The following is an 18061-nucleotide window of genomic DNA, read 5'->3' on the forward strand; positions in this document are numbered from 1 at the left end:
GCCAAGGCACACCTGGAGTCAACAGAAACTGGAAGAGGCACAGTGGATTCTCCCCAGCAGCCTTCAGAGGGGGTGTGATCCGCTGATGCCTTCATTCCAGACTCCTTGGCTAGTGAAGCCAGTGAGAGGTGCTGCCACCTGGGGCCGGGTCCCCCATGGCCTTTTGACTTCAGGAAGGAAAGGAACCTGATGTCATTGGTGAGCTGGTGAGCCCTTCATTCATGCCAGGACCACGTGATGCTTCTCAGAGTTTATCTCACGTATTCCTCGCAATAGGCCCGCGGTTTTACCTCCTCAGTAACTCTCGAATCTGGCTCCTTCCCCTCTCCACCCAGGCCGCTGGTCTGAGCCACTGTGAGGCAAGAGATTCCTGTTGCTTTAAGCTGCCCGGTTTGTGGGAATTTGTTACAGCAGTCCTAAGAAGTTGACACAGGGAGTCCCGCACTGCCGTGTGCTGAGCAACCTTGGGTAAACTGCCTAACCTCTCTGAACTGACTTCCTGATTCATACGATGGGGCCATAAGATCTATTTCATTTATTCATTCAACAGATATTTACCAAGTATGTGTGATGTGCCAGGTGCTGGCTCAGGCCTTGGAAATGAACAAAACCAGACACAGACCCTGCCCGAATGGTGCCTTGTGGTCTCGCGGGAAGCCAGTTACCAATCCAAGAATCACGTAAGTAGGGGCACAGCTGTGACCATGGTCCATGGGGTGCTGGGAGCGTGCAAGTCAGGAGACCTGGAAGGCTTCTGCTGGGAGGTGACGACTGAGCGAAGGGACGAAGGAAAGGTCAAAAGTGAGTAGGCAAAGAGGGGCAAGAGGAGATTTCCAGCTAGAGGAAGGGTGTGTGCAAAGATGCTGCTGTACACAAAGCACATGTGCCCAGGGGTGCATGCAAAGCTGCAAAGCACACGTGCCCAGGAGTGCATGCAAAGCCGCAAAGCACACGCGCTGAGGGGTCTGTGCAAAGCGACAAAGCACATGTGCTCAGGGAGCTGCCGGAGGCCGGTGTGGCAGGAGCCCCACTGCAGGGGGACTGAAAGCAGAAGTGAGGCTGGAGCAGTACAAGGGCCAGCCCACTAGGGCCTGAGAGTCACACCAGAGGGGCTGATTTTTTCTCCTGAGTGCAGTTAGCAGGGAGGTGGCATGGTCATGTGCGCCTTTGAAAAGAACCTCTAGCTGCAGAGTGGGGAGAAAACTGCTGGCCAGAGGCGTGGTAGGAAGGCCAGTGAGAAGGCCCTGCTGTTATCCAGGAGGGGCGACACTGGCTCAGACCAGCGGCCTGGGTGGAGAGGGGAAGCAGCCAGATTAGAGAGTTACTGAGGAGGTAAAACCACGGGCCTATTGCGAGGAATAAGTGAAATAAACTCTGAGAAGCATCACGCGGTCCTGGCATGAATGAAGGGCTCACCAGCTCACCAATGACATCAGGTTTCTTTCCTTCCTGAAGTCAAAAGGCCAAGGGGGACCTGGCCGCAGGTGGCAGCACCTCTCACTGGCTTTGCTAGCCAAGGGTGAAGATGGGTACCCACCATTTACAGAGCTTAGAAAATCAACTTACCATCCTTGAGTGAGACGCTCAGAAGGTCCTGAGGGAGAAGACAACAGGCATTAGTGACAAAGCTGATACATGATCAGCCTGCTCATTTGACAAATACTGACTCTTACCAAGTGGCAGAACAAGACAGACAAAAAGCCACTGTCCTGGATTCCAGAGGTGAGCCAGATGATAAGCAGGCAAGCGAAGAAAGAAATACATGAGGACTTCAGGTAGTGAGATAAGGAGGGGAAGGGGCTATTTCAAATCCACATACTTTCCCCACCAATAGTCTGTGTCACAAGCTTCTATCTGCTTTAACTGCAGGCAGAGCTGGTGAGTGACATGCTCAAGGGCACATGGTGAAGCTTCTGCTTCTGAAAAGAGGCACCACGGCTTAGGAGAATGTGGGCTCTGAGTCAGACTACCGAGGTTCAAATCCTGGCTCCACCACTTAACAGCTGTGTGACCTTGGGCAAGTTACTTAACCTCCCTGTGTCTCAGTTTTCTCAACTACTATGAAATGGGGATGGCCCTGCTACTTACCTCATAAAGTCACTTTGAGAATTAGATGAGTTAGTTTTTGAAAAGGTACCAGCACATAATAAGCATTGTATGAGCATAAAGTCAAGAGTAAATATTCAATAATGATAATTCAACATCAGCTATGATCATGATATGATATTATGATGACATATTTTATCTTCCAACTGCTCCACCCCACTAGAAGTGATTTTTTTAGGCTAACATTGAAAGAAAATGATTTGTTCTACTGTCCCCAGCAGCCACCACCAGGTGTTGGGTGTACCTGAATGATCACCGTCGGGTCGTCCTTCAAGATGGGGTCCTTCAGTAAAATCTGAACAAACACATCTGCTCCTTCACCTCCCAGGCCGCTCGCAAAAGCAGTCATGGTTGGCAAGACGGTTTCAGACAACTCCAGCCACTTCACCAGGCCTGCCATGAACTCTGTGCAGAAGGAGCTGAAAGGCAGACACGGTCTTAGTTCCCCAGGATCCTCAGAGCTCAGCCTCCATTGGGAAGTATAGATTAGTTGTGGTTACGGATGTGAACGGCTGGCACGTGCACGACTTAGTAACTGTGATCCCTCAAATACAGAGGCAAAGACCTCATCTCGGGTGATATGAATTTGTTTTCTGCTTTTGTTTTGAGATGGAGTTTCGCTCTTGTTACCCAGGCTGGAGTTCAGTGGCGCAATCTCAGCTCACCCCAACTTCCACCTCCCGGGTTCAAGTGATTCTCCTGCCTCAGCCTCCCGAGTAGCTGGAACTACAGAGGTCACTGTAGGGAGATTTATTTATTTGTTTTTCAGACAGGGTCTCGCTCTGTCACCCAGGCTGGAGTGCAATGGCGCAATCACGGCTCACTGCAGCTTCAACCTCACAGGCTCAAGTGATTCTCCCACTTCAGCCTCCCGAGAAGCTGGGATTACAGACACACACCACCATGCTGGGCTAATTTTTTGCTTTTTTTTTTTTTGAGACGGAGTTTTGCTCTTATTGCCCAGGTTGGAGTACAATGGTGCAATCTCAGCTCCCTGCAACCTCTGCCTTCCAGGTTCAAGCGATTCTCCTACCTCAGCCTCCCGAGTAGCTGGGATTACAGGCATGTGCCACCACACCCGGCTAATTTTGTATTTTTAGTAGAGACAGGATTTCACCATGTTGGCCAGGCTGGTCTTGAACTCCTGACCTCAGGTGATCCACCCACCTCGGCCTCCCAAAGTGCTGGGGTTACAAGCGTGAGCCACTGTGCCCGGCCCGGGTGATGTGGATTTTGGTTTCTTCTGTCACCAAAACATTTACCAAAGAGGCTGATAAGCCACAGCAATGGGAACAATGGACGGTGACTGGTTGCATGCCTTGGGCCCGGGCTGTGCCAGTGGCTGAGGAATAAAGGTGACAAAACCCGGTATCTGAGGAAGTTCACAGCAGGGTGGACACTCAAGTAACCAAGTGACCCGAGTGCTGTGTGGTACCCTAGGACAGAAGTGGAGATCAGTTCAATGCAGCCCACAGAGGGAGCCTCCAATCCACCTGCAGAAGTGACGGCAGCCACCAGAAAAGGCTTCCCAGAGGAGGCCATCTGGTCTCCTGGACGCTGCCAAGGACATGCTTTCTGGAAACGCTGGCTGCTGTGGAAGTGGAAGAAGTGAAGGGAAGAATGCCCTCCACGTGCACTGCCACCGCCGGTCTCTGTCCATAGCGGGCATTTGAGTGCAGTCCTACAGGAGCCCCCAGGGGAGGAAGGGATGGGGCCCCTCTAGGGGAGAAGGAAGCCTTTGAGCTGAGACACAGAGGTGGGGAGCCCAGAGCATGTGGGGGGACGATGGCAGAGTCCACACCAGACTTCTGACACAGCCACCTCTGTGGAGCGGGAGTCAGCTGGGTGGCAGGTGGGCCAGGCAATGTGGGCCAGGAGAGTCACTTAGAAGGCGATTATACCACTCCCAGGAAAAGACTGACAACCAGAAACCAGGTCTGTCTCCAAAATCAGAGTCCCAGCTTGCCTCAAACCACATTGCCTTGGGACTCCAACACTGGGTTCTGCCCTGTAGGGCAGAGGCTGCACTCAGGCCTCTCAGAAACATGCAGAGCTCCCAGGTGGTGGGGACAATGTCAGAAGCCCCCTGCCCTTTCACCAGGTGGCCCAGCTATCACATTCCTTACAGTGGGGCCAGGACTTTGATGGGAGTTGTGAGGAACTTGGGTGTAAATCCCAGCCTTGGCCAGGCGCAGTGGCTCACCACGCCTGTAATCCCAACGCTTTGCGAAGCGGGGCCGGGTGGATCACCTGAGGTCAGGAGTTTCAGACCAGCTTGTACAACATGGTGAAATCCCATCTCTACTGAAAGTACAAAAATTAGCTGGGCATAGTGGCATGTACCTGCAGTCCCAGCTATTCAGGAGGCTGAGGCACAAGAATCGCTTGAACCCAGGGGCGGAGGTTGAAGTGAGTTGAGATCACACCACTGCACTCCAGCCTGGGTGACAGAGTGAGACTCTGTCTGAAAAATAAATGAAAATAAAAAAATAAAATAAGTATAAATAAAAATTAAAAAATAAAGTAAGTATAAATAAAAATAAAAAATAAAATAAGTATAAATAAAAATAAAAAATAAAATAACTATAAATAAAAATTAAAAAATAAAATAAGTATAAATAAAAATAAAAAAATAAAATAAGTCCTGGCCTCACCACTGGTTGGGTTCCTGAGAAGCTGCCCTGGAATGGAAATGATTAGGGCTCCCCTTAGGATCAACACCTTGGGGAGGGAAGGGAGGAAGCAGGGCTGGGCAGAGGGAGCAGCTGAGCTGTGATACAGTCTCAAGGGAGGTCTCAGCAGCCCCTGCAGGGAGTTCTAAAGATGGGATGACCCTTCAGAACTGCCCCCAGTGGGGTGAGAGGGCCAGGCCTTTACAGCTGTGCATCAGCCAGTTACTGGATGCAGGTGCCCCAGGGAGGGGACAGAACCTCAGGCAAGGTGGCTCCCTTCAGCTGAGGCGGGCCCAAAAAGGTACAGACAGCTCAGGGCTGTGCTGGCAGCCTTGCCAGCAGCTGGGGGTGAAAGTCCTTCATTCTTGAAGGGGAATCTTAGCAGACAGCATCTTGGGAAAGTGTAATGACCTCTCTGTGCCTCAGTATCCTTATCTGCAGAATGGGTTCAAGAGACCAACTTCACAAGGTTGGTTGAGGGTGAAGTGAGATGATAAATATAAAGTGCCCACAATTGAGCCTGGCACATAGTAGAGGCTCAACTAATGTTAGCTAGCATCATTATTTTAATTTACAAGGTGGCAGATGGAGGCGGTGGAGGATGGCGTTAAGAGTCGGACTCTGAAGTTCAACCACCTGGGGGAGTCCTGGTTCCCCTGGAAATTGGCTTTGTGTCCTCACTTTACCTCTCAGCTTCATTTCCCTCTGAGATAACATGGATAATAACAGGACCTGCCTCATAGGTGAGTTGGGCAGATTAAATGGCATGGTAACACTGTCTGGCACCAGTGAACCCTGGATAAATGTTAGCTACTGCTATCACAGTGATTATAATTTGCCCCACTGCAATTTACTGGGATTACCTTGGGGTGGTAATGAGGTACATATTTGGGGAGGGGATGGCTAAGTGAACTGAACATTACTTAGAGGCAAATTTATATACAGAAAGGGCTCAGGGCCAAGGGCTGCAGCATGGCCTGGCCCTGCTGTACATGAAGAAAGTTTTGGGATATAGAGAAGCATCTCTTAACAAGAGTGCAGGGGTAAAGAGCACAGACCGGTTCAAATCCCAGCTCTGCCACGAACTGTGTGATCTTGGACAAGTAATTTCACCCCTCTGGGCCTTAGTTTCCGTATCTGTAAAACAGTGGAGATGATAAAACCTATTTCATAGCATTGTTGAAAGTATTAACTAAGTAAGTATTTGTCATGTGCTTAGAACAATACCTGGCACCTGCAAAGCACTAGATAGTAATGTGTTTCTTTCCATGGACAAATGAATTTGAAAAAATATATATGTAAAGTGCCAGCACAGCAATTTACCAAACAACAAGTAGCATTTTAAATCGGCAGGGCCTTGATAATTTCTACTAATGTGTTTGTTGGTCTAGTGGAAATACAGGAAAATCAATAGCAACAATGACAGCAGGTAACAATTGTAGAGCAACTATCCGTCAGTCCCTGTACTGAGAGCTTCGTACACCTTGAGTTACTTAATTCTCACCATGACCCCATGAGGAAGGGAGGTACTAGTTAAGGGAGGTACTAGTTTACCCCACTCTAGAGATAAGGAATCCTAGATCCAGAAAGGTTAAGTGACAGCTCCAGATTCAAACCTACATCTCTGGGACCCCAGAGGCTATGCATACCCACTGCAGAGGTTACCCCACTCCAGTGGTTACGTCCCTGAGCACCCACCATGCATGGGTCACTCACTGAGCAAGGGCATCAAACATCCCCTTTGATCCTACCCCATCTTACACATGGCGTGCCTGGGCTGCTGGGTTTTGTTTGTTTGTTTTTGAGACAGAGTTTCACTCTTGTTGCCCAGGCTGGAGTGCATTGGCGCGATCTTGGCTCACTGCATCCTCTGCCTCCCAGGTTCAAGCTATTCTCCTGCCTTAGCCTCCCAAGTAGCTGTGATTACAGATGTGTGCCACCATGCCTATCTAATTCTGTAATTTTAGTAGAGACGAGGTTTCACCACGAGGTTTCACCATGTTGGCCAGGTTGGTCTTGAACTCCTGACCTCATGTGATCCACCTGCTTCGGCCTCTCAAAGCGCTAGGACTACAGGCATGAGCCACTGCGCCTGGCCAGGACTGCTGGTTAAATGTCTTCTCAAGGTTTTTACAGCAGGGACACGACAAAGCCTCCCCTGGAATCCAGGCTTCCTGATTCCTAGTCCAAAGCTCCTCCCATTCACCAGGGCTTAGAAAACTACAGCTAACCAGCCATATCTTGCCTGCAGCCCTTATTTGTGAATAAAGTTTTATTGAAACACAGCCAGATGCATTCCTTCACCTGTTGTCTGTAGCTGCTTTTGTGCTATCACAGCAAAGGTATGAGTAACTGTGACAGAGACTGCCAGGCCCACATGCCTAAAATAACTGGCCCTTGGCAGAAGTCTGTCCATCCCTGCTGTACCCCACTAATTTCTCCATGTTTGACAAATGGAATTAATTAAAGGGAACAGCATCTATGATGCTGACAGCATGGAGGAAAAATAAATGTTTTAGAGGGTCGTTTTATGTTACGTGGGGACAAAAACTGCCAGAGTGTTTTCTAAAGATTACTGAAACCAAGAGCATATCTGGGCTTTAAAAATACTGAGGTATTTATTTATTATTTTTATTTTTTGAGATGGAGTCTCGCTCTGTCGCCCAGGCTGGCGGGTACAAGCAATTCTCCTGCCTCAGCCACCCAAGTAGCTACGACTACAGGCTTATACCACCACTTCTGGCTAATCTTTGTATTTTTAGTAGAGACGGGGTTTCACCATGTTGGCCAGGCTGGTCTCGAACCCCTAACCTCAAGTGATCTGCCCGCCTCGGCATCCCAGAGTGCTGGGATTACAGGCATGAACTACCACACCCAGCCAATATTGACGTTTTTTAAAAATATGTTTTATGCATCAGAAAACAGATCAACCATGCGGAAACAACCGGCGTGCTGAATGGGAAACATGCAAGAAGGAAACATTCCACGGCAAATGCTTATGGCCAGGCCACAGCCACCTGTGCTTGTAACAACGCTTGGATATTGTGGAGCAGGGGTGGGAGACTCAGGGCAGTAACTCACTGCCTCATGTGCCCTCCTAAGTAGCGCCTAGTATGGGCCTGGCACACAGTCCAGATTCATAAACATTTGTTCATGGAAACAAAGTACACAAAACTCCTCCTTGGCTAGGTATTGGTTTATCAAGTAGGAGTTTCATTATTAACAAGACCAACCAACATTCGCTTGGTAGTAGTTCGGTGTCAGGATCCGCAAGGGCCATCATCACATACCCTCCTTACAATCACCCTCTTGGATGGTGTTGTCAACAGCTTCTCTGAAGCAGTAATTCCCCAGACCCCTCTTCCTGGCCAGCAGAAGATGGAGGTTGAAAACAGCAAAAGCCAGCTGGCCGTGGTGGCTCATGCCTATAATCCCAGTACTTTGGGAGGCCAAGGTGGGCAGATCACTTGAGGTCCGTCAGGAGTTCGAGACTAGCCTGTCTCGATGAAACCCATGGTGAAACCCCGTCTCTACTAAAAATACAAAAATCAGCCAGACATGGTGGCGTGTGCCTGTAATCCCACCTATTCAAGAAGCTGAGGCAGGAGAATTGCTTGAATCCAGGAGGCAGAGGTTGCAGTGAGCCAAGATCATGCCACTGTACTCCAGCCTGGGCCACAGAATAAGACTGTCTCGAAAGAAAAGAAAAGAAAAGAAAAGAGAAAACAGCAAACGCCTTTATTTGTTCCCAGGCTTCCCTGTACCTGTAGGTTGGGCACGTGACAAGATCTAGCCAATGACACCAAAGGAGGGCTTCTCGGGGTATTTCGGGAACAATGTCCTCCCTGATGAGAGACTTGGGGAGAATCCGAATCCCTGCCCTCTTCCTTCCTGCCTTGGGCCTTGTCCTGTGAGGGTGTGATGTATGGAGCTGCAGCAGCTATTTTGTAATCAGGAGGGGAAGGCCAACAGAATTGTTCAGAAGCCAACCCAAAGGCCTTTTTTACTTATTTATTTATTTTGAGACAGAGTTTCACTCTGTCACCCAGGCAGGAGTGCAGTGGCACGATCACAGCTCACTGCAACCTCTGCTTCCCAGGTTCAAGTGATTCTTGTGCCTCATCCTGCCAAGTAGCTGGGATTGCAGGTGTGTGCCACCCATGGCTGGCTAATTTTTATATTTTTAATAGATTCAGGGTTTTGCCATGTTGGCCAGGCTGGTCTTGAACTCTTGACCTCATGTGATCCACCTGCCTTGGCCTCCCAAAGTGTTGGGATTACAGCATGAGCCACTGTACCCAGCCCCAGAAACCTTTTGAGTCACTGAATCAACTCCGGAACCTTGGGATTTCTCATCAAGTGAAAAAAACAAACCTCCTGCTGTTTAAATCTCTCTTAGTACTGTGTTCTATTACTTGTAGCCTGACTGCTAGGCATAGTGGCTCGAACCTGTAATCTCAGCTACTCAGGAAGCTGAGATGGGAGGATTGATTGAGGCCAGCCTGGGCAGCATAGTTTGACCCTATCTCTAGAAGAACAAAAAGTTAGCCAGGCATGGTGGCATGCATCTGTAGTCCCAGCTACTCAGAAGGCTGGGGTGGGGGAAGACTGCTTGGGCCCAGGAGTTTGAGGTTACAGTGAGCTATGACTGTACCACTGTACTCCAGCCTGGGTGACTGAGTGAGACCCCATCTCTAAAAAACAAAAACGACAAAACCAAAAAGTCAAAAAAATATCCTGAGTGGTAGGAGTAAGTGTGGTATTATCTTCATTTTCTGGATGAAGAAACTAGGGCAAAGAAAGTAACTCACAGAGTTAGCAAGCAACCACTGCCATTTATTGAGTGCTTACTATGTGTTAGGCACTGAGATGTGTGCTTTGTCTACATCATCTCTTGATTGATTGATTGATTGATTGATTGATTGGGACAGAGTCTTGCTCTGTCGCCCAGGCTGGAGTGCAGTGGCATGATCTTAGCTCATTGTAACCTCTGCCTCCCGGGTTCAAGCAATTCTCCTGCTTCAGCCTCCCGAGTAGCTGGGACCACAGGTGTGCACCACCATGCCTGGCTAATTTTTGTATTTTTAGTGGAGATGGGGTTTCACCATGTTGACCAGGCTGGTCTCAAACTCCTCAGCGCAGGCGATCCACCTGCCTAGGCCTCCCAAAGTGCTGGGATTACACACGTGAGCCACCACGCCTGACTACATCATCTCATTTAATTCCTGCAATCACCCTGCAGCATGGGTATCATTAGCCCCATTGTATGGATAAATAAACTGAGGCTTAGGGAAGTTAAATAAACTGCTCGAGGTCACATGCGACTGGAATGTGGCAGAGTTAGGATTTGAACCCAGATCTGAGTCCGGAGCCTATGGACCACCTCCTCGCTCACAAAGCCAGCATGAACCTACCTCTTCTTTTCACGAACCTTTACCAGGTATCTTTGCTATACTGAGCTGTGTGCAAGGCACTGGAAACTCTGAGATGAACAAGGTAGCTCCTGCCCTCCAAGAGCTCAGACTGGAGGGGTAGCAGGTATGGAGAGTTCCATGCAGTGTGATGGTTGCAGAGATGGGTCCCTGGGCACACAGGTGGAACAATGCCCTGGTCTGGAGGACAGATAAGGGAAGGCTTCCCGGAGGTGACCCCCAAGGAGTTAAGTATGTTCAACTGTTTAGTCCAGTGGAGAGACAAAGACAGAAAAACAAAAACCCCAAACAGCTAAGACCCAAGGCATAAGCGAAGTTTGCCCATGTGGGACCACTGAGTGTAGGTGGGGGCCATGTCTTGAAAACACTGCAGATGCAAGAATTTCTCACCATCTCCTGGCCCCAGTCTTGTGCCCCCTGTCCTAGTAACGGTATCTCTGTGCGCCTACACTCTCTTCCCCCCTCTGAACCTTTGGAGCCCTAATGAACTCCTGCCTCTGCCTCACCCGCCACACTCAACCTCTTCCCAAGTCAACTCCATTCTCCCTGAGAAAAAGTCTGTCCCAGCCGGGCGCGGTGGCTCACGCCTGTCATCCCAGCACTTTGGGAGGCCGAGGCGGGCGGATCACAAGGTCAGGAGATCGAGACCACGGTGAAACCCCGTTTCTACTAAAAATACAAAAAATTAGCCGGGCGCGGTGGCGGGCGCCTGTAGTCCCAGCTACTCGGGAGGCTGAGGCAGGAGAATGGCGTGAACCCGGGAGGCGGAGCTTGCAGTGAGCCGAGATTGCGCCACTGCACTCCAGCCTGGGCGACAGAGCGAGACTCTGTCTCAAAAAAAAAAAAAAAAAAAAAAAAAAAAAGAAAAGTCTGTCCCATCTGTGTCCTCTCTCCACCACTCGGTCATTGTCCTGGTTCCCCTGGACGACTCCGCTGGCCTCCTAACTGGGCCCCTCCTGCCTCCATACTCTCCCCTCTAGAATTTTTTAAGGTCAAAGCCCATGCTCTTAACAGTTCTGCTATTCTGACTCCAAATACGTGATTTAAACACACACGGAAGACACTGTCAATGACAGAGATGAAATATAACAGTGTCATTCTTTTGCTCCCATGACCCCCTGTTTAAACACATTACAGCACTCACTCATCTGTATCTGTCTGCTGTTACAATCAGCCACCTGGGCACCCCTACCTGGATGTAAGCACCTTGAGGGCAGGAGCTGGGCCTCCTTTATCTTTGTTTCCTCCACAGGGCCATGTGCTACACCCAGCACATGGTAGAGGCTCAACAAATGCATGTTTCATGAATGAATAAATATTAATATCTTATCCCTTCCTGGACAGTGTCCTACTTGATTGGGGGATGGTATTTGTCTCATTCACATTTACCCTCCATGTACTTCAAATCATACCTGGCATACAGTAGGTGCTCAAAAAATATTTGGTGAACGTATAAATGAGTGAATAACCGAACAAGGGGATGTCTTATCCCCCTATCAGATTGTGAGTTCCTTAGAGCAGCAGTCCCCAACCTTTTTGGCACCAGGGACTGGTTTCAGGGAAGATGATTTTTCCAGGGATCCGGCACGGGTAGGGTTCAGGATGAAACTGTTCCACCTCAGATCATCAGGAGTTAGTTAGATTTTCATAAGGAGCGTGCAACCTAGATCCCTTGCACGTGCAGTTCACAATAGGGTTTGAGCTTCTATGAGAATCTAATGCTGCCACAACTCAACCTCTCTGCGCTTAGATTTCTTCATCTACAGATGGGACCATACAGTATGTACCTGGAAGAGCTTTGTCAGTAGCAAAGGACACAGCCCATGTGGCTTAGTATTGATAAAATGCTTAGAACAGGAGGCAGAGGTCAGGCAGTCATTCCTGCTCGCCCACGGCTCACCTCCTGCTGTGCGGCCAGGTTTCTAACAGGTTACAGACCAGTACTGGTCCACGGCTTGGCGGTTAGAGACCCCTGCCTTAGAGGCAAGGACAGTGACTTGCCCCTCTCTGCATTGCCTCACGGTGCCTGGCAGGCTGTTTGGCTGTCCGTAATCGTTCCCCTGAAGAAGCATGACCTTCCCTCTGTGAGACAGAAGAACTCACCTGTGTTCGGGTTCAGGAAATAGCTGGGACAGGGAGATGCCACAGAGGGCAGCATAGGCGAAGCGGTTGGCCTCAGTCAGCTCCCGGCCCATGGGCAGGTGTGGCTCCCCCTCTGCAGTGGGTTCAGCTACCAGAGGCCGCTGAGGCAGCTTCTGGCATGGCCTGTTCCACGTGGCCATTCCCAGCCCTGCAGGAGAAAATTCCCAGTGAGAAATGCTTCCAGAGGTAAGCCAAGGTTACTTAAGCATGACACAGAACTTACAAACCATAAAAGGCTGATAAAGTAGGCATCATCACAATGAAGAACTTCTTTTCATCACCTTTAGGAGAGTGAAAACACACACTACAGACTGGGATGGAGGGAGGGATCTTCAATATGTGTATCCACAAAGGTCTATACACGGTATCCAAACAACTAACTCCAATAAGCCATTAAGAAAAAGAAATGAAGCAAATTTAAAAATGGGCAAAAGACTTGAATAGATACTTCATAAAAGATATTCCGCAGTGAGCCGAGATCGCGCCACTGCACTCCAGCCTGGGTGACAGAGCAAGACTCCATCTCAAAAAAAAAAAAAAGATATTTCTTAGGCCAGGTATGGTGGCTCACGCCTCTAATCCCAGCACTTTTGGAAGCTGAGGTAGAAGGATTGATTGAGCCCAGGAGTTCAAGACCAGCCGAGACAACATAGTGAGACTCCATCTCTACAGAAAAATAAAATAAAAGAATTAGCTGGGCATAGTGGCACATGCCTGTAGTTCCAGCTACTTAGGAGGCTAAGGTGAGAGGATCGCTTGAGCCTAGGATTCGAGGCTGGGCTACAGAATGAAACCCTGTCTCTTAAAAAAAAAAAACAAAAAAATCCCAATCGCCAATAAGTATGAAAAGATGTTCAACATAATTAGTCATCAGAGAAATGGAAAATAAAATCCCAATGAGACACTACCACTCACCTGTCAGAATAGCTAAAACTAAGAAGCCTGAGAATACCAAGTGCTGGTGAGGATGAAGAACAAACAGAACTTTCTTTTCTTTTTTTTTTGAGACGGAGTCTCGCTCATCGCCCAGGCTGGAGTGCAGTGGCACGATCTCGGCTCACTGCAAGCTCCACCTCCCGGGTTCACGCCATTATCCTGCCTCAGCTTCCTGAGTAGCTGGGACTACAGGCGCCCGCCACTGCGCCCAGCAAAGTTTTTGTATTTTAAGTAGAGACGGCATTTCACTCTGTTAGCCAGGATGGTCTCGATCTCCTGACGTCGTGATCCGCCCGCCTCGGCCTCCCAAAGTGCTGGGATTACAGGCGTGAGCCACCGTGCTTGGCCACAAACAGAACTTTCATACATTGCTGGTGGGATTGTACATTGGTACAACTATTTGAAAATGGTATGACAATATCCCCTAAAGCTCTAACATACATCTTCCCTATGCTCTGGCAATTCCACTCCTAAGAAATGAGGACTTACGTCACCAAAAGACACATACATGAATGCTCACAGCAACTTCACTCACAATAGTCCCAAACTGGCAACAACCTACATGACTATCACAGTAGAATGGATAAATGGTCATATTCACACTGTGAAACATTACACAACAATGAAAAAGGAATGAACTACAGCAAACATGAATGAATCTCAGACAAAATGATACACAGAAAGCCATTCACGAGAGAGTACCTACCATGGGATTCCCTTTACATGAAACTGAAGAATGGGAAACCCAACGTATGGTGATGGAAGTCAGATGAGGGGTTACATGTGGGAGGGAGTATTGGCTCAGAATGGGTGCAAAGGAGGTTTCTGGGTGGAGGAAATGATCTCTATCTTGACCTGGGTGGTCGTTACATGGGTATAAATATGTTTGAAACTTCCCTGATCTGTATAGTTAAGATTTATGCACTTTGTGTACGGTATACCTCAAACGAAGGAAGGAAGAAGGAAAAAAGGGAGGAAGGTCTCCTCTTTGTTCTCCCTCCTTCTTTTCCTTCCCTCCATTCTTTCCTTCCTTCCCAGGGGCAGAAGGGAAAGGGAGGAGAAGAGTAGGAAGAGGAGGGAGAGAAGAGGAGAGAGGGGACACGCCACGAAGGCATCCAAGAAGCAGACAGAACACTGGGAGCCACCAGGAAGGGTACAGGGAAGGGTGCCAGCCTCTACTGTAGGGGATCAAGGATATGAACGCAGGCTCAGGACCAGACAGACCTGGGTGTGGAAACAAGCACCGCCACTTAGCAGATGTGGGACCCTGGGCAACTCAACCTCTCTGTACTTAGATTTCTTCACCTACAGATGGAACCATACGGTATCTACCTAGAAAAGATGTGTCAGTAGTAAAGGACACAGCCCTGTGGCTTAGTATTCGTGAAGTGCTTAGAATGGAGTCTGGCACAGGGTTCGTGCTATATAAATGCTTGTTTAAAAAATAAATGCACAGAATGATCAACAAACAAGTAAAAACCTTGGCATGGTGCCTGGCACATAGCAAAGGTTTAATAATAACAAGACCTAACATTACTGAGTTATTACTGGGTGCAGGGCACTGGGGTTGCAATTTTAACAGGCATTGTCTCAGCAGACTCTATGAGGCAGGTAGGACTGTAATGTTCAGTCTGCAAATTAGGAAACAGGCTTAGAGAAGTAACTGGGCTCCCCTCACACAGCCAGTCAATGGCAGACAGATAGGGCCCAAAGATAGAACTGTTGGCCACCAACTCTGTTTTAAATATTCATCACATGGCCAGGAGCCTTCTAGCTCAATAACCACACTCCATACTGTTCTTGATTCATAAGTTTGTTCCCATCTAGCTGAGCAACAAAAATTTTTGTTCTCAAAATATTACTTCTGTAGAGGAGTTATTTAAAAGTCTGTCTACAATTAATATTTCATTTATTTTCAAAACAACCCTGAGGTAGTTAAAAGCAACAAACCAACACTTTTACAGCACATAACTGTTTGCAAAGCATTTTCCAATCCGCTTAATTCTTACAACTACCATGTAAAGTTAAGTTGGACATGAACCATTATGATTTCCTCTTATGACCGAGGAACAGGCTTAAAATGATCAAGCAATTTCCCCAAAGTTACACAGTAACTGATGAGATCCAAACCAGACTTTTGACTCCAAACCTTGAGCTCTTTCCTCTACATCAGCACAGGGATCTTCTTTCCCCCATTTCAGATGGAGAAACGAAGGCCCAGAGAGGTTAAGACCTTGCCGAAAGTCACCCAGCAAGACTGGCCTCAACGGTTGCTCCAGGAACCCACATTTGAGATTTGCAGCAAATTTCCCTGGCTCAGAGGGTCAGCTCAGACCATGGCGGTGGAAACAGGGGGGAACAGCATAAACCATGAACTGAGGGCAGTGCCAAGGGCAGCACTAGCCTGATGTCAGCAGGTCAACAATTTCCACTATATTTAATCAACTCCATGTGCCACTTGGAGGCTGTATTGATTGTACCTATTACTCAGAGGAGCCTAAGGTAGTATTTTACTAGACTGGTATCTGGGGAGCCCCACGCCAGTTCTTAGCTCAATAATAAACAGCTTTCTGATAAGAGAAGGGTGAGCTGGCCTACTTCTAACCACAGAGGTATGAGGATGTGTCTAGCGTACAAAAGGCTAAGCTCAGGCTGGGCGCGGCGGTAGCTCGCGCCTATAATCCCAGCACTTTGGGAGGCCGAGGTGGGTGGATCACTTGAGGTCAGGAGTCTGAGACCAGCCTGGCCAACATAGTGAAACCCCATCTCTACTAAAAGTACAAAAATTAGTGGCTGGGTGCAGTGGCTCACGCCTGTAATCCCAGTACTTTGGGAGGCCAAGGCAGGTGGATCACGAGGTCAGGAGATCGAGACCATCCTGGCTAAAATGGTGAAACCCCGTCTCTACCAAAAATACAAAAAATTAGCCGGGTGTGGTGGCGGGCGCCTGTAGTCCCAGCTACTCTGGAGGCTGAGGCAGGAGAATGGCATGAACCCAGGAGGCGGAGCTTGCAGTGAGCCGAGATAGCGCCACTGCACTCCAGCCTGGACGATGAGCGAGATTCCGTCTCAAAGAAAAAAAAAAAAAAATAGCTGGGCATGGTGGGGTGTGCCTATAATCCCAGCTACTCAGGAGGCTGAGGCAGGAGAATCACCTAAATCTGGGAGGCAGAGGTTGCAGTGAGCTGAGATTGTGCCACTGCACTCCAGTCTGGGCAACAGAGTGAGACTCCATCTAACAAAATAATAATAATAAAGCTAAACTCTGACCAAATTCATTCATTCATTCAACACAATTTCTCCTGATGCCCTACAATGCATTCTCTACATAGTGGCCTCAGTGACCTTTTTGCCACATGGACCAATCATGTCACTAGGTTGCTTAAAAGCCTGCAAAGGCCTCCCATTACATCAGGATAAATCCCAGTCCTGGTATGATGGCCTAAGAGGGGTGTCCAATCTTTCGGCTTTCCTGGGCTACACTGGAAGAAGAATTGGTTTGGGCCACACATAAAATACACTAACACTAATGATAGCTGATGAGCTAAAAAAAAAAAAAAAAATCGCAAGAAAACCTCATAATGTTTTAAGAAAGCTAGGCCGGGCGCGGTGGCTCACGCCTGTAATCCCAGCACTTTGGGAGGCCGAGACGGGCGGATCACGAGGTCAGGAGATCAAGACCATCCTGGCTAACACGGTGAAACCCCGTCTCTACTAAAAAATACAAAAAACTAGCCGGGAGAGGTGGCGGGCGCCTATAGTCCCAGCTACTCGGGAGGCTGAGGCCGGAGAATGGCGTGAACCCGGGAGGCGGAGCTTGCAGTGAGCTGAGATCCGGCCACTGCACTCCAGCCTGGGTGACAGAGCGAGACTCCGTCTCAAAAAAAAAAGAAAGTTTACGAATTTGTGTTGGGCCGCATTCAAAGCTGTCCTGGGCTGTATGCAGCCCACAGGCCGAAGATTGGACAAGCTTAAAAGTCCTGTGCAATCCAGTTGCTGCCTGCCACTAAACTCCATCTCATGCCCCCACACTGGTCTCGTTCACTACGCTACAGCCACACTGGCTGTCTTTCTGCTCGTCCCCTCCAGGCCCTTGCACCTGCCACTATCCCCGCCAGGAACACCCTTCCCTGACTATCACATCATCTGGTCTCAGCCCAGATGTCACCTCCTCTGAGAGACCTTCCCTGACTACCCAGGCTACAGTATTAGGTTGGTGCAAAAGTAACTGTGGTTTTTTGCAATTTAATAGCAAGACCCACAATTACTTTTGCACCAACCTAATATCTCTGTCTTCTATCCCAGCACCCTCTTCTATTTTTATCATACTCATTCTTATCTAAAATAATGTTTTTTAAAAAAATTATTTCTTTACCTGTGTATACAAATAGTATAGAAGTTTCTTAAGGCAGTTCCCTGGTTGTTTTTTCACTGCCACACCCCTAGCTTTCTGGACAGGCCCTGGATCACTGTAGGCATTCAGGAAATACTTGCTGGATGAATGAAGAGGGGGCTAGGATGTGGGAAGCCCTGTTCTGGGCCTTAGGGCAGATCAGAGGATGAAACTGACAAGTTCCCTGCTCTTAAGGGGCTGACATTCTGGTGGGAGACAGGCAATAATATGCCAATACATAATGACAAAGCGACCTAAGTTGGTCAAGGTCACAGAGCTAATAAGCGGTAGAACCAAGACACACACTCAGGAGGTCTGGCTGCAGAATCCATGCCCTCAGCAGCCCACTCAACACATAGGTAAACATTCCTTCAGGAATT

General features: G+C 48.6%; 1 protein-coding gene across 5 annotated transcripts in view; it reads right to left on the reverse strand.

Annotated features, from left to right (window-relative positions):
• Window positions 1-18061, reverse strand: part of TMCO4 (transmembrane and coiled-coil domains 4) — a 120176-nt gene that overhangs the window by 86735 nt on the left and 15380 nt on the right. For all 5 annotated transcript variants that reach the window (XM_050791266.1, XM_050791260.1, XM_050791242.1 and 2 more), the window contains exons 3-5: window positions 12314-12500; window positions 2351-2525; window positions 1567-1594 (exon numbers count right to left, since the gene is read on the reverse strand). In XM_050791266.1, the coding sequence (XP_050647223.1) occupies window positions 1567-1594; window positions 2351-2525; window positions 12314-12492 (382 nt within the window). In that variant the 5' untranslated portion in view covers window positions 12493-12500. The remainder of the gene's footprint in view (window positions 1-1566; window positions 1595-2350; window positions 2526-12313; window positions 12501-18061) is intronic.

The sequence above is a fragment of the Macaca thibetana genome, chromosome 1 (assembly GCF_024542745.1).
Source record: "Macaca thibetana thibetana isolate TM-01 chromosome 1, ASM2454274v1, whole genome shotgun sequence".
In the NCBI taxonomy this organism is placed as follows: Eukaryota; Metazoa; Chordata; class Mammalia; order Primates; family Cercopithecidae; genus Macaca; species Macaca thibetana.